The sequence below is a fragment of the Chiloscyllium punctatum genome, chromosome 37 (assembly GCF_047496795.1).
Source record: "Chiloscyllium punctatum isolate Juve2018m chromosome 37, sChiPun1.3, whole genome shotgun sequence".
Taxonomy (NCBI): domain Eukaryota; kingdom Metazoa; phylum Chordata; class Chondrichthyes; order Orectolobiformes; family Hemiscylliidae; genus Chiloscyllium; species Chiloscyllium punctatum.
This window is the reverse complement of record NC_092775.1, coordinates 45,282,473-45,295,579: the sequence shown is the minus strand read 5'-3', so window position 1 is coordinate 45,295,579 and position 13,107 is coordinate 45,282,473. Positions and strand designations below refer to the sequence as shown.

At 39.8% G+C, this 13,107-nt stretch overlaps 1 protein-coding gene across 7 annotated transcripts in view; it reads left to right on the top strand.

The window, feature by feature from the left end:
• oprl1 (opiate receptor-like 1) overlaps positions 1-13,107 on the top strand; it is a 156,561-nt gene that overhangs the window by 140,256 nt on the left and 3,198 nt on the right. For all 7 annotated transcript variants that reach the window (XM_072556742.1, XM_072556741.1, XM_072556740.1 and 4 more), the window contains exon 3: positions 10,539-10,894. In XM_072556742.1, coding sequence (XP_072412843.1) covers positions 10,539-10,894 — 356 coding nt within the window. The remainder of the gene's footprint in view (positions 1-10,538; positions 10,895-13,107) is intronic.

The following is a 13,107-nucleotide window of genomic DNA, read 5'->3' as shown; positions in this document are numbered from 1 at the left end:
CACCCTCTGTCTTCTACCTTTTGAGCCAGTTCTGTATCCAAATTGCTAGTTCTCAATATAGAAAAATTATATTGCACGGACATCCACATCGTACTATTAACAATGAATGCTTGAATGTAATAGAAATTTGTGAGAAGCGAGTGAGTGAAAAGTGGATAACAGTCTTTTTTTTTTGTTTGCCAATCATTGACAAGTTGCATTTCTGCAGTGCTGCTGATGTAGAAAGATGACTGACTGCTTTTCAAAAAAAAGAAACCAAAATATATTCAGCAGTCAGGAAAAGGAAAGAAACGTAAGTGTTAGAGTGAGTGCTGACGAATGGAAAGAAATGCTTCAAGAAGATCTTTGAAGGCAGTATGGCATGGCACAAATTATGAAGAATAAGAGCAAAATAATTAAAGCAGGACTAGAATTGGGGAAAAAGGGCAAGAAATGAAATATAGTCTGGTGATAGAGGAGCAAAGGGTGTGTGTGGTACTATGAGATTAGCGGGGTTCACAAAGAGCAGGAAGATGCAATTGCTATGAAATTAGATTAGATTCCTTACAGTGTGGAAACAGGCCCTTCGGCCCAACAAGTCCACACCGACCCTCTGAAGAGCAACCCACCCAGACTCATTCCCCTATATTTACCCCTTCACCTAACACTATGGGCAATTTAGCGTGGCCAATTCACCTAACCTGCACATCTTTGGACTGTGGGAGGAAACCAGAGCATCCGGAGGAAACCCACGTAGACACGGGGAGAATGTGCAAACTCCACACAGACAGTTGCCCAAGGCAGGAATTGAACCCAGGTCTCTGGTGCTGTGAGGCAGCAGTGCTAACCAGTGTGCCACCATGCCACCCCCAAATTTACAGTTGTCCACGTCCTATTCTGTATACAATTCATTTACACAATATGCATTATTCTTGTCAATTTGCCACAATTCCAAACTCCCTGCCTTTACTAACCCAATTTGGATACTCACCAATGTCAGCGTATTGTTTGCTCTGTAACCTTGGTTGGAACCTCCAGCAGTATAATGCAAGTCTGCTGTTAAATTCATCCTTTTCTGTATTTGCAATTATTGCTTGAACCAACTTGCTTCTACACCCTACTTCGTTATGAAGATGTCACCATATATTCCTCTGTCTTCTTGAACCTCTCCCATCTTGAAAATCCTCCTTTTAAGCCATTGTTTTAACAGGAAACTCTTTTTAGCTCACTCTTGGCTTTTCTTTTCCTACTTGTCCCTTCAGAATCAGAGTGTGGAAGCAGGGCATTAAGCCCATCGAGTCCACATCAACCCTCGAAAAAGCATCCCACTCAGAAAATGTTAAACTATTAAATACATAACAACTCCTGAGTAACTATTTAACAGGCCCTATAATTAACTCACACACCCAAATGCACCTTCTCCAGATATCTCACAGCTCCTATATCCTGACCCTGAACCAAGCCGCCCTCAAACCTCACTCCCTGTGCCAGATACAACACCCCTACCACCTCAAATGTGCAACAAATTCTATTGGGCAATCCACTCTAATCTACCCAGAGCACTAATTTATTTACATGGCTCCTTTGCCACCTTGTGCCCTGGAAACATATCCACTTGGCACCTTGTCCCTTTCCATTTTGGTGCCCTATCAACCTGGCACCCTGTGCTGTTTCCATCTGGCATCCACTTACCTGGCACCTAGCCAACTATTCATCTATCATCCTACCATCCATGTATGCAAACACCATACTTGCCTTATGTACTTAGCTTTTAAATTTCAGAATACAGCAGCTTCCTGCTATGAAAAGGGGACATATTTGTCTTCCTTTAACTGTTCTATGTTCTTGAAAGAACAGTCAGAATTTAGAATGGCTCTGCATTTCTCAGGGACCTAAGCAGGATCTTCTGTTAGAAATGTGAAGCTCCCTTTGTTTTGAAGGGACAGGCTTGAGTGACAAACTGTGTGAGATAGCCATGCTTTGGCAAATCCAGCCCTACACATCGCCTATGCATTAAATTTGAATATTGTTCTATAAATTTAACTACAATTGAAAGCAAATAAAGCTCATTTTAGTTAATTGCTTGTGAGTTATAAATCTACATAATGTTATGGACTAGGCCAGACCATTCAAAACATTCTTAAGCAGGCAGCACCAGACCATAACTTTGCAATTTGTTTCAGTAAGTGTACAGTGAAAGTTACCTGGAGTAAGATAGCTAGGTTGACAACTAGATTTCAAAGTAGACAAAAATGTATTCACAAAATTACACAATGTAACACAAAGAACAGAATAAAGAACCCCCTAGAGAACTGAGCCTATCCAACTAGACTTAATTATGCTCTTTCAAATATACACAACAGTCCCAGTAAGCAAACTCCCTTTAAAACCCAGTATAAATGGAACGCATGTTTACAGGTTGAAGTTGAAGGGCAGAATAAAAGAGAGAGTTTCCACATAGCTTTCTGTTGAACTTCTCACCAGGTCAAGACTGAACTAAAACTGCTCAGCTCAGTTAGCTAGAGAGCTGACCAACCCCCTTTCTTTAAACAGGTCACTTCTAAAGCATGTCCACTTTGGCCTGAAGTCTCATCTGTTTATATATAAACAAAAGGCCTCTCAAAGTCCTTTTAATCTCTGTACCAAACCAGACTGATCAGAGCCCGGCCTGGTTTATTACCCCTCTGAAAAAAATCAAGGGCAGAGTCTCCTTGAGCCAAGGAACAGCTTTTAGAAACAAAAGTGTCTAGCTTTGTGACACTTACCCCCTTAAAAAAAATGAAACATCAATATCAAAAGATGGCTTTATTTTTAACCCTTCAAAACCTGGTTAGTAGTCTAAACACACATATACACTATACTAACCATACACATGCAAACATGCACAACCAAATGCAAATTCAGGCTGCAGTACACCCACCATCAAACACCCCCCAGTATCTCATTAGACTCTAAATAACACATCGGCAATCACATTTTTGTGACCTGCCCCATGCACAATTGTCAAGTTGAATGGCTGCAACAACAAGCCCCATCTGAACAGTCTGTCATTTTTGTCCTTAAATTTTTCCACAAATGTCAATGGGTTGTGATCAGTGTGTACAATTGTCTCAGATGCATGGTTGGTAATATAAACACAGAAATGTTGTAATGCCAACACCAAGCTTAAAGTCTCTTTCTCCATCGTTGAATATTTCTGTTGATGAATGTTCAACTTCCTGGAAAAATACCCAATGGGTCTTTCTATTCCCTCAACATCCTCCTACAGGAGCATCGCACCGACACCCACATCACTGCATCAATAGCCACCTTGAAAGGCTTTGTGTAATCCGGTCTGGCTAATATACCGGGGCAGAGGTTAACACAGTTTTTAGGCTGTCAATTATCTTTTGACAGTCTGCTGTCTTCTGAAACTTCTTGCCCTTTTTTAATAATTGGTGAGTGGAGCAGCCACACTGCTAAATTCGGCACAAACCTTTGGTAAAATCCACTCAATCCCAGGAACCGTAGTCCTGCTTTCTTCGTTGACCGTGTGGGAAATTCCCCAATTACTTTCGTTTTCACATCCCATGGGGCCATTTGTCCATGTCCAATAACATCGCCCAGGAAGGTGACTTGGACTTTGGCAAATTTACTTTTAGCTAAGTTTACCACCAAGCTTGCTTTCCAAAGTCAATCAAACAAGTCCGATAAATGCTGTAAATGTTCCTTTCATGAGTGACTAAAAATCACCAGGTCATCAATTTCCACCACACAGTTGGGTAATCCGGCAATGACCGGATTAGTCTCAGAAATGTGGCTGAAGCATTTTTCGTACCAAATGGCATGACTTTGAACTGATGTAGAGCTGCAAAATGTGGTGCTGGAAAAGCGCAGCAGGTCAGGCAGCATCCAAGGAGCAGGAGAATCGACGTTTCGGGCACATTCCTGAAGAAGGGCTTATGCCTGAAATGTCGATTCTCCTGCTCCTTGGATACTGCCTGACCTGCTGCGCTTTTCCAGCACCACATTTTTCCACTCTGATCTCCAACATCTGCAGTCCTCACTTTCTCCTATTTGAACTGATATAGTCCATTTGGCGTTACGAAATCCAAAATTGCCTTTGCTCTCTCTGACAGGTACTTGCCAGTAGCCTCTGAGCAAGTCCAACTTAGAAATGTAAGCTGCTTGTCCCATTTTTCTGACACAGTACCCCAAACGTGGAATTGGATATGCATCAGTCTTTGTAAGGGCGGTGACTTTGCAATAGTCCACACATAACCATTGCGTACCATCTGGCTTTGGCACCATGACTATGGGTGAGCTTCAGTCACAGTAACTCACTTTGATTATGCCATCTTGGAGCATGCGCTCTATATCCTTCTGAACCTGTGCCAATGTTAGAGGGTTATACCTGTAAGGATGTTGCTTAATTGGAACAGCATCTCCATTCTCTACATCATGCACAATTAGGTTAGTATTTCCAGTTTATTTCCACATATCTCCCTATGTGATAGTAATAACTCTCTTAAGTCATTTCGATTTTCTTGTGGAAGGTAACTCAATAATTTATCCCAATTTTTGACAACTTCCTCATTGTCTAATTTGATTTGAGGAATGTCCAATTCAGATTCCTCTGAACATGGTTCTTCCTTCTGTGCTATCATCATTAACACCTTCTCCTCTTGCTTTCAATCTCTACCAAAATACCTTTTGTGCATATTCACATGACACACTCTGAGATTTATTCCTGTCTGGAGTTCTTATCAAATAGTTCACCTCATTCAGTTTCCTTTCAATTTGATAAGGTCTTCTAAATCTTGCTTTTAAAGACTCACCTGTTACTGGAAGTAACACCATTACCTTATCCCCAATTGCAAAATTTATGATTTCTTATCTGCTTCCTGTTTCATTGTATGCTGTGATACTTTTAAATGCTGTCTAGCCAGCTTACCAGTTCTATTTAATTGTTCCCTAAAATTTGACACATAGTCCAAATGGGTGGTCTCTGAATTCTGACTTATTAATCTCTCCTTAATCAATTTTAACGATCTTCTTACTTCATGCCCAAAAATTAATTATAATGAACTGAATTTATTTGATTCCTTCGGTGCATCTCTGATCGCAAAAAGTACAAATAGAACTCCCTTATCCCAATCATCTGGATAATTCTGACCGTCAGCCCTCAACATGGTCTACAGTGTTTGATGCCATCTCTCTAGTACTCCCTGTGATTCTGGATGGTACACAGTAGATTTGAATTGCTTTATTCCCAAGTTATCCATAACCTCCTTGAATAGTTTGGATGTGAAGTTTGATTTTTGATTTGACTGGATCTCTATTGGTAGTCCATATCATCTAGTAAAAAAAAAGTAATTCTTCTACACCCTTTTAGCTGTGATGTTACTTAATGAAATTGCCCCTGGAAATCTAGTCGAGACACATATTATTGATAATAAATAATTATTCCCAAATTTTGTTTGTGGTAGGGGACCAACGCAATCAATCAAGACTCTTGTGAAAGGTTCCTGAAATGCTGAAATAGATATTAATGGTATAGGTTTTATTACTGCCTGTGGTTTTCCAATTAGCTAACTTTTATGACACGTCTGGCAAAACTCAACTGCATCTTTGTGTAGTCCAGGCCAGTAAAAATGTCTGTATTTTAGCCTGTGTTTTCCTCACCCCTAAACGACCTCCAAGTGGTAGCTCATGAGCCACTCACAGCACCCTACTGGCCATAATTGAGCACTTTTTGTCTCACCATGAATTCCTTTTACTAGTACCTTTTCTGGCAATAGTCCCTCAGGAGTGCACATCTCCTCATTCTTCATCATTACAAACTGAGAAGATCCTGTGTCCCTTAATATTGTAACCTCATTACCTAGTGCTCCTGGCCTATGTGAATAAACTTTACCTTTGCATGTATATTTGTTAAGCAGATCTGGCACTTCCTCCTTAATCAATGTCTGATCATGTTGTAAACTCTGATGCAGTTGTCTAACTGCCCTTGCGCTTTTTGTTACTAGTCCAACAAAACGTCCAGGCTTGTCTGGTTTTCCTACATCCAGCTTTCTCCTAGCCCACCAACACTGTGATTTTGTGTGGCCCACTTTATTACAATGAAAACATGGGAGCTTTTTAACTTCTTTGTCCCCCTCATGGGTTTCTTTTTTATCCTGTGATAAGTTATTCTTATGATCTTCACGGAGATGTAACTTTCCCTTTCCAAGTGAGGATTTCTCTTTGCCCCATGTTTATCCCTCATGAATAGAAATTGATTCTGGAAGCCAGATTGTGTTTTATAGATCAGCTGATACTCATCAGCCACTTCAGCTGCTAACCTTGCTGTTTTAATTCTCTGCTCTTCCACATGACTTCACACTACTTCCTCACTAAGGTTACCTTCAGCCTTTATCTCCAGCCTTTTAAGCTGACTTCCCTTTTTAAGTGTCAATTTTTTCAGTTCAAGCACTCTTTCTTTTTCTCTCTTGCTCTCTTTTTCCCTCTCTTCTGCTTTTAAATCGTGAGTCAAACTGTTTCATTTCTGCTGCCCTTTCCTTATCTCTCACCTCTTACTCAGGCTGCTTCATTTGCAATTGAATTCTTGCCATTCTCTATAGATCCTGATGGTTTCTCCGGCAAGTTTAAATGCTGAGCTACTGCTGTAATTATCTCTTCTTTCCTCACAGAAGCAGGCAGTTCCAATCCCAGCATCTCTGCCAGTTCTTGCAATTTGGTCTTATTCACTTTCGGCAAACATTCCAAAGTCACTGCATCTACATCCAGAAGACTACTGGCGACTGAAAGAGCCATTCCTATCCCAAACTTTGTCTACCCAACCAAACCAACACCCGAAATAAAGACACTAGCACCTACCACTCACTGTTTAAAATCCCATAACGAGCCCTCAATCTGTTATGGACTAGGCCAAACTACTCAAAACATTCTTAAGCAGGCAGCCCCAGACCATAAATTTGCAATTGTTTTCAGTAAGTGTACAATGAAAATTACCTGGAGTATGATAGCTAGGTTGACTACTAGATTTTAAAACAGATCAAAATTTATTCACAAAATTGCACAATGAAACACAACATAATAAAGAACTCCGACAGAACTCAGCCTATCCAACTAGTCTTAATTATGGTTTTCCGAATCCACACAACACTCCCAGGTTGAAGTTGAAGGGCAGAAAAAGGAGAGAGAGATTCCACACAGCTCACTGTTGAAATTCCCACCAGGTCAAGACTGAACTAAAACTGCTCTGCTCAGCTAGCTAGAAAGCTGACCACTCCCTTTTCTTTATACAGGTCACTTCTGCAACATGACCACTTTGGCTCATTTGTTTATATAAAAACAAAAGGCCTGTCAAAGTCCTTTTCATCTCTGTACCAAACTAGATTATTGCCCCTCTGAAAACATCAATGACAGAGTGTCCTTGAGCCAAGGAACAGCTTTTAGAAAATCAAGGGACTAGCTTTGTGACAAAAAGCAGGCAGGAACTTGACTTATGATGGGAATTCTGGCAATACTATCTGAAGTGACATTAAGTGGAAAATTGAGAGACAATTGATTGTATTTTCACTCATGAAGATGAGAATGCATCTCCTGTGTCCAGTATTTATTACAAGGTCATTACTTTGATAAAATTAATTACAGACTAAATGTGGGTCACTTAACCAATGAATCATTCCTGCAACTTCTTGTTGTCCCTACAGGTCCCCTGACTCAAAAGACTGATCTCCTGCATCACTGCAAAATATTTAAATCCTTTGACCCCAGTAAATGAGTGAAAATCCACTGATTTTGTTACAGAAAGGGAATTTTGAGCTGTACAGTATATGCAAACAATGAATGTGTAAATGAGTTGTGGAGGAGACAGTTATTTAATTATTAAGTTTTTAAAAAAGGTTTCTCAAGTGCTCTTAATATGAACAAGATATATTAATTTTCACGATGTGAACACACATTCTGGAATCGCAATGTGAGTCTGCAAGTTCATTCCTTATTTACGCAGAGTTTTCAAAAAACATCCTGGCAGTTTTCCATTGGCCATAATAGTGGTCTATAATGGAACTTAACAATGGAATTAATCATTTTTTTTTCCATTCTGTATATAATGCATACTTGTTTTGCAAAATTTAATTAATTTATTCCATTTCACACACTTTTTATGCAAGGTTTTAACTCCAGATTAACATTGCCATTGTATAACGTAGGATGGAAAAACAATTACCAATCACAACAAACAAATTAGTGGGATTCATATTCCAGTTTCAGCACGGTACTTATATAAATTTGCTTTCATCTTTAACAATCTACTGGAGTTAGATAAACGATAATTTGCCTCATTTGTCTCATCTTTCTATATTCATGAACTAATAATGTATTTTCTACAGCTATTTGAATTTTAACAGATACAGTAATAGATTGCAATTCTATTGCTGTATACTGTTTTTATGGAATAAAAGAATTGAATAGCATGTCATTTTGTAAATTTGAACAAAATACAGAGGATTGCTGTTCAAAGTCTTTCATGCTAAAGCAATCTATTATTATGGACCAGATCAAACCCCCTCAAAATATATTGAGAGCTGTGACCCTCACTTTTTCTTAATTTACTGGGAAGTGTAAGGTGTTGTATTCCAGATGCAATTGGTCAAGCTACTCGACTTTAAGCAAAACAGTTAAAGTATAAACAAAATAAAAATAGAAGAATTAGCTTCACTGTAAATCTATAGAGAAGCTTAACAAAATTGTAAACTACTACTAAGCAACTGTTCCAATATAATAACATCCCATAAACACATCCTTGGCAAAGACAAATTCAATAAAATTGTCTCACATGCAATTCTAGCAGCAGGAAGAGGCCCCCAGCTTTTAGCGGTAACAGAGAGATGAATAAGAGTTTCCATATCCAGTTTCAAGACCCCAGCAACTGCTGAAAGCTAAAACTAAAATTCCTGGTTCTGTGGGAGCTTGATCCCACCCATTTTAGGCTGCCCTTACTGTTCCTACTTTAAAAATAAATCCAAGGCCTCACAAGCTGTTTATTGGCTTTGAGCAGACTGCTCTTATCTCTGTTGCAATCTTTCTTTATTAAAAAAAAGGACAAAATCCACCTCTAAAAGCCATAGTATCGTCACATTATTACATATTTATGTATATTTTGATCCTTTCAGTTTGTACAACACCTTATGAAACCTATCACAAAAACAGACAGATAACCAGGTTTGACCTACAAAGAATGAAACCTGAAAGCAACAACACCCCCAGATTCTATGGACTACCTAAAGTGCACAAACCAGACATCCCACTCAGACCCATAGTATCACTACCAGGGACACCATCACAGAAACTGGCTAAAGAACTACAGCAGAAACTGAAACACCTGATCAGCGGATCCAGACAATCTATGCAATCAACACAGGAATTCTTGGACATCATCAGAAATATACACATAGACAAGGAAGAAACCATGGTCTCATTCGATGTAACGGCACTGTTCACCTCTATCGACAAAACCCTAGCCAGAGAAACAACAGCCAACCTGCTGGACATACAGAACAGACAACAGGATGTTGAACCTATCAACAAAGACGGCATACTCAAAACTACTGGACCTGTGCCTCACAACACACTTCACATTCAACAACCAGATATATGAACAAATCAACGGCACACCCATGGGCTCACCCATCTCTGGACTCATAGCAGAAGGCTTCACAGAAGGCTTCACTGAGGATGTCACCTAGACAGGGGACGAAACGTCTGCAACACAAATTCCCAGCTCGGTGAACAGAACCACAACAATCTATCATGCTGTTTTTGGCCTTTCACTGAAAACTAGTATTTGATTTGTTTGCTGTAAATCCAGGCTAAATTGAGTTTTTACATATATATTTATGATACCTCAGAACCTGTTGGCATGTTAGGCCTTCTATTTTATGACCCTTACTACTGTAAACATCTTTCCATAGACTCAAGGTTACTACCAGAAGAAATAAATAAGTATTTGAAAAATAACATAAAAAGTACATATGACAAAGAACAGGTACACTTTATTGCTAGTATTGGCACAGATGCAATGGAAGGAATAGCCTCCTTCTTTCTGTATTAAACTATTTTTCAGTTTGAATCCATAATGCTGATAAAGGTCTTCACTTCAGACAATCAATGGGTTTACAGAAAGATATAATAATTCACATTTTTGCACTGGGATGATTGACCAATGTGCTGTGGTTCAGTGATGGATAATTCTTTTCTATCTCTGCTAAAATGTGAGGAACCATGTTTCAATAAGCCCCAATAAAATCTACAAGAAATTATACCAGTAACAGACAGCATTACAAGTGAAGTAACACTTGTTGTATTTGTGAAAATTACTTCCATGATAAAAATTGGATCAGTTCTGCAAAGGTTTGTAAATCTACTCTATTAAACTAATGATTTATCCTCTCTCCATTGTATATGTATACACAAAAAGTTTAAGTTCATTTAATCATGATGTACAAATCTGATTTTTTAAAAAAATTGTGCTGTTTAAATTCCTAAAAAACCTCAACTTCCATTTCTTTCAGATACACAAAGATGAAGACAGCAACAAACATCTATATTTTCAATCTGGCACTTGCAGATGCATTAGAATTAATCACTCTACCTTTCCAGGCGACTGACACTCTCCTGGGATTCTGGCCCTTTGGAAATATACTCTGTAAAATAGCAATATCAATTGATTATTACAACATGTTCACCAGCATCTTTACCCTGACAGTAATGAGTGTTGATCGGTACATAGCCGTCTGTCACCCTGTTAAAGCATTAGATATAAGAACCCCTTTCAATGCAAAGGTTGTCAATGTGTGTATCTGGGGACTCGCTTCCATGATTGGAATACCAGCAATGATCATGGGATCTGCTGAAACAGAAAACAATGGTAAATCACAGCAAAATGTGTATGAAATACTTTTATCAAGTCTTTTGTATGTGACCAATACCCCAAATCTGGCTGTCTGAAAACTGACATTGTCCAAAATTTGATATTTTCCTCTCTGGGAATTGTTTGGCTTTTACAGCATTTTTTGTCATTGACCTGTCCATTTTATCACGTGTATCTCAAGTACAGCAGCTGCCCATGGGCAACGCATACGTGAAATGGTGGTTTGGTTCTTTTATGGAAAATGTATAACAGAAATGCAGAACAGAAATCTATTCCTCACTTTTTGAAGTAGGAGAATGGGTTTCTGAAAACCTTGGTAGATATGGCCTCTTGTTCAAAGCTTGACTAACTTCCCTTCTCTTCTTACTCCTCAGTGTTACTTCTGCTCATTCACTCTCTCACTCTGTAGGCCAAGAGGGTTAGAGTGAAGTACCCACAACTGGGAACAAAAGATCTGAACATGACCATTGAAGTCAGAACCAAAGACTTCGTAATGTGTCATTGCCATTCCCTGTGGATTTAATCAACTTTAAATGACAGTCCAAACCATGAAACACTTCTAACAACAACAAGTAAAAATCAATCTGTAATTAGTTTGAGAGCAGTTGGTAATCCCTTTCGATAGAGCTTGTTGGGGTAGGGAGAGATCCTTCTTGCTGCTTAATGCATGCTCAGCGATACAAGGTTAAGAGAAGGTATTACTTGCAATGCTGGGCTCATGTGGTGTAGGGGGTGGTGTCCCTATCTCTAAGCCAGGAGGCACAGGTTCAAGTCTCATCTGTTCCACAGGTATATAATAATACCTCTGAACAGATTGATTAAGAACTAGTTATCTGCAGTGTTAAGGTTAGAAATGACTGCTCAAGTCAAATCAATTAGTTGCAAGGACTGACACCACAACCTGCCTACACTACATCCTTCTGATGTACATTTCCAATGTCTGTGTGACCAATGTACCCAACATAGCAGCATGGGAAGCTATAACAGAAGTTAGCAAGCATGTATAGCATGGGTCCCATTTTGACCATAAGACCATAAGACATAGGAGTGGAAGTAAGGCCATTCGGCCCATCGAGTTCACTCCGCCATTCAATCATGGCTGATGGGCATTTCAACTCCACTTACCCATATTCTCCCCGTAGCCCTTAATTCCTTGAGACAACAAGAATCTATCAATTTCTGCCTTGAAGAAATTTAGTGTCCCAGCCTCCACTGCACTCTGCGGCAATGAATTCCACAGGCCCACCACTCTCTGGCTGAAGAAATGTCTCCACATTTCTGTTCTGAATTTACCCCCTCTAATTTTAAAGCTGAGTCCACGGGTCCTAGTCTCCTCACTTAACAGAAACAATTTCCTAGCGTCCACCCTTTCCAAGCCATGTATTATCTTGTACGACTCTATTAAGTCTCTCCTTAATCTTCTAAACTCCAATGAATACAATCCCAGGATCCTCAGCCGTTCCTCATATGTTAGACCTACCATTCCAGGGATCATCCGTGTGAATCTCCGCTGGACACGTTCCAGTGCCAGTATGTCCTTCCTGAGGTGTGGGAACCAAAACTGGACACAGAACTCCAAATGAGACCTAACCAGAGCTTTATAAAGTCTCAGTAGCACAACGGTGCTTTTATATTCCAACCCTCTTGAGATAAGTGACAACATTGCATTCGCTTTCTTAATCACGGACTCAACCTGCATGTTGACCTTTAGAGAATCCTCGACGAGCACTCCCAGATGCCTTTGTACTTTGGCTTTATGAATTTTCTCACTTTTAGTCCATGCTTTTATTCTTTTTGCCAAAGTGCAAGACCTCGCATTTGTTCACGTTGAATTCCATCAGCCATTTCCTGAACCACTCTCCGAAACTGTCTAGATCCTTCTGGAGCCTCCCCACTTCCTCAGTACTACCTGCCTGTCCACCTAATTTTGTATCATCTGCAAACTTCGCTAGAATGCCCCCAGTCCCTTCATCCAGATCATTAATATATAATGCGAACAGCTGTGGCCCCAACACTGAACCCTGCGGGACACCGCTTGTCACCGGCTGCTATTCCAAAAAAGAACTTTTTATCCCAACTCTCTGCCTTCTGTCAGACAGCCAATCCTCAATCCATCCCAGTAGCTCACCTCGAACATCATGGGCCCTCACCTTGCTCAGCAGCCTCCTGTGTGGCACCTTATCAAAGGCCTTTTGGAAGTCTAGATAGAC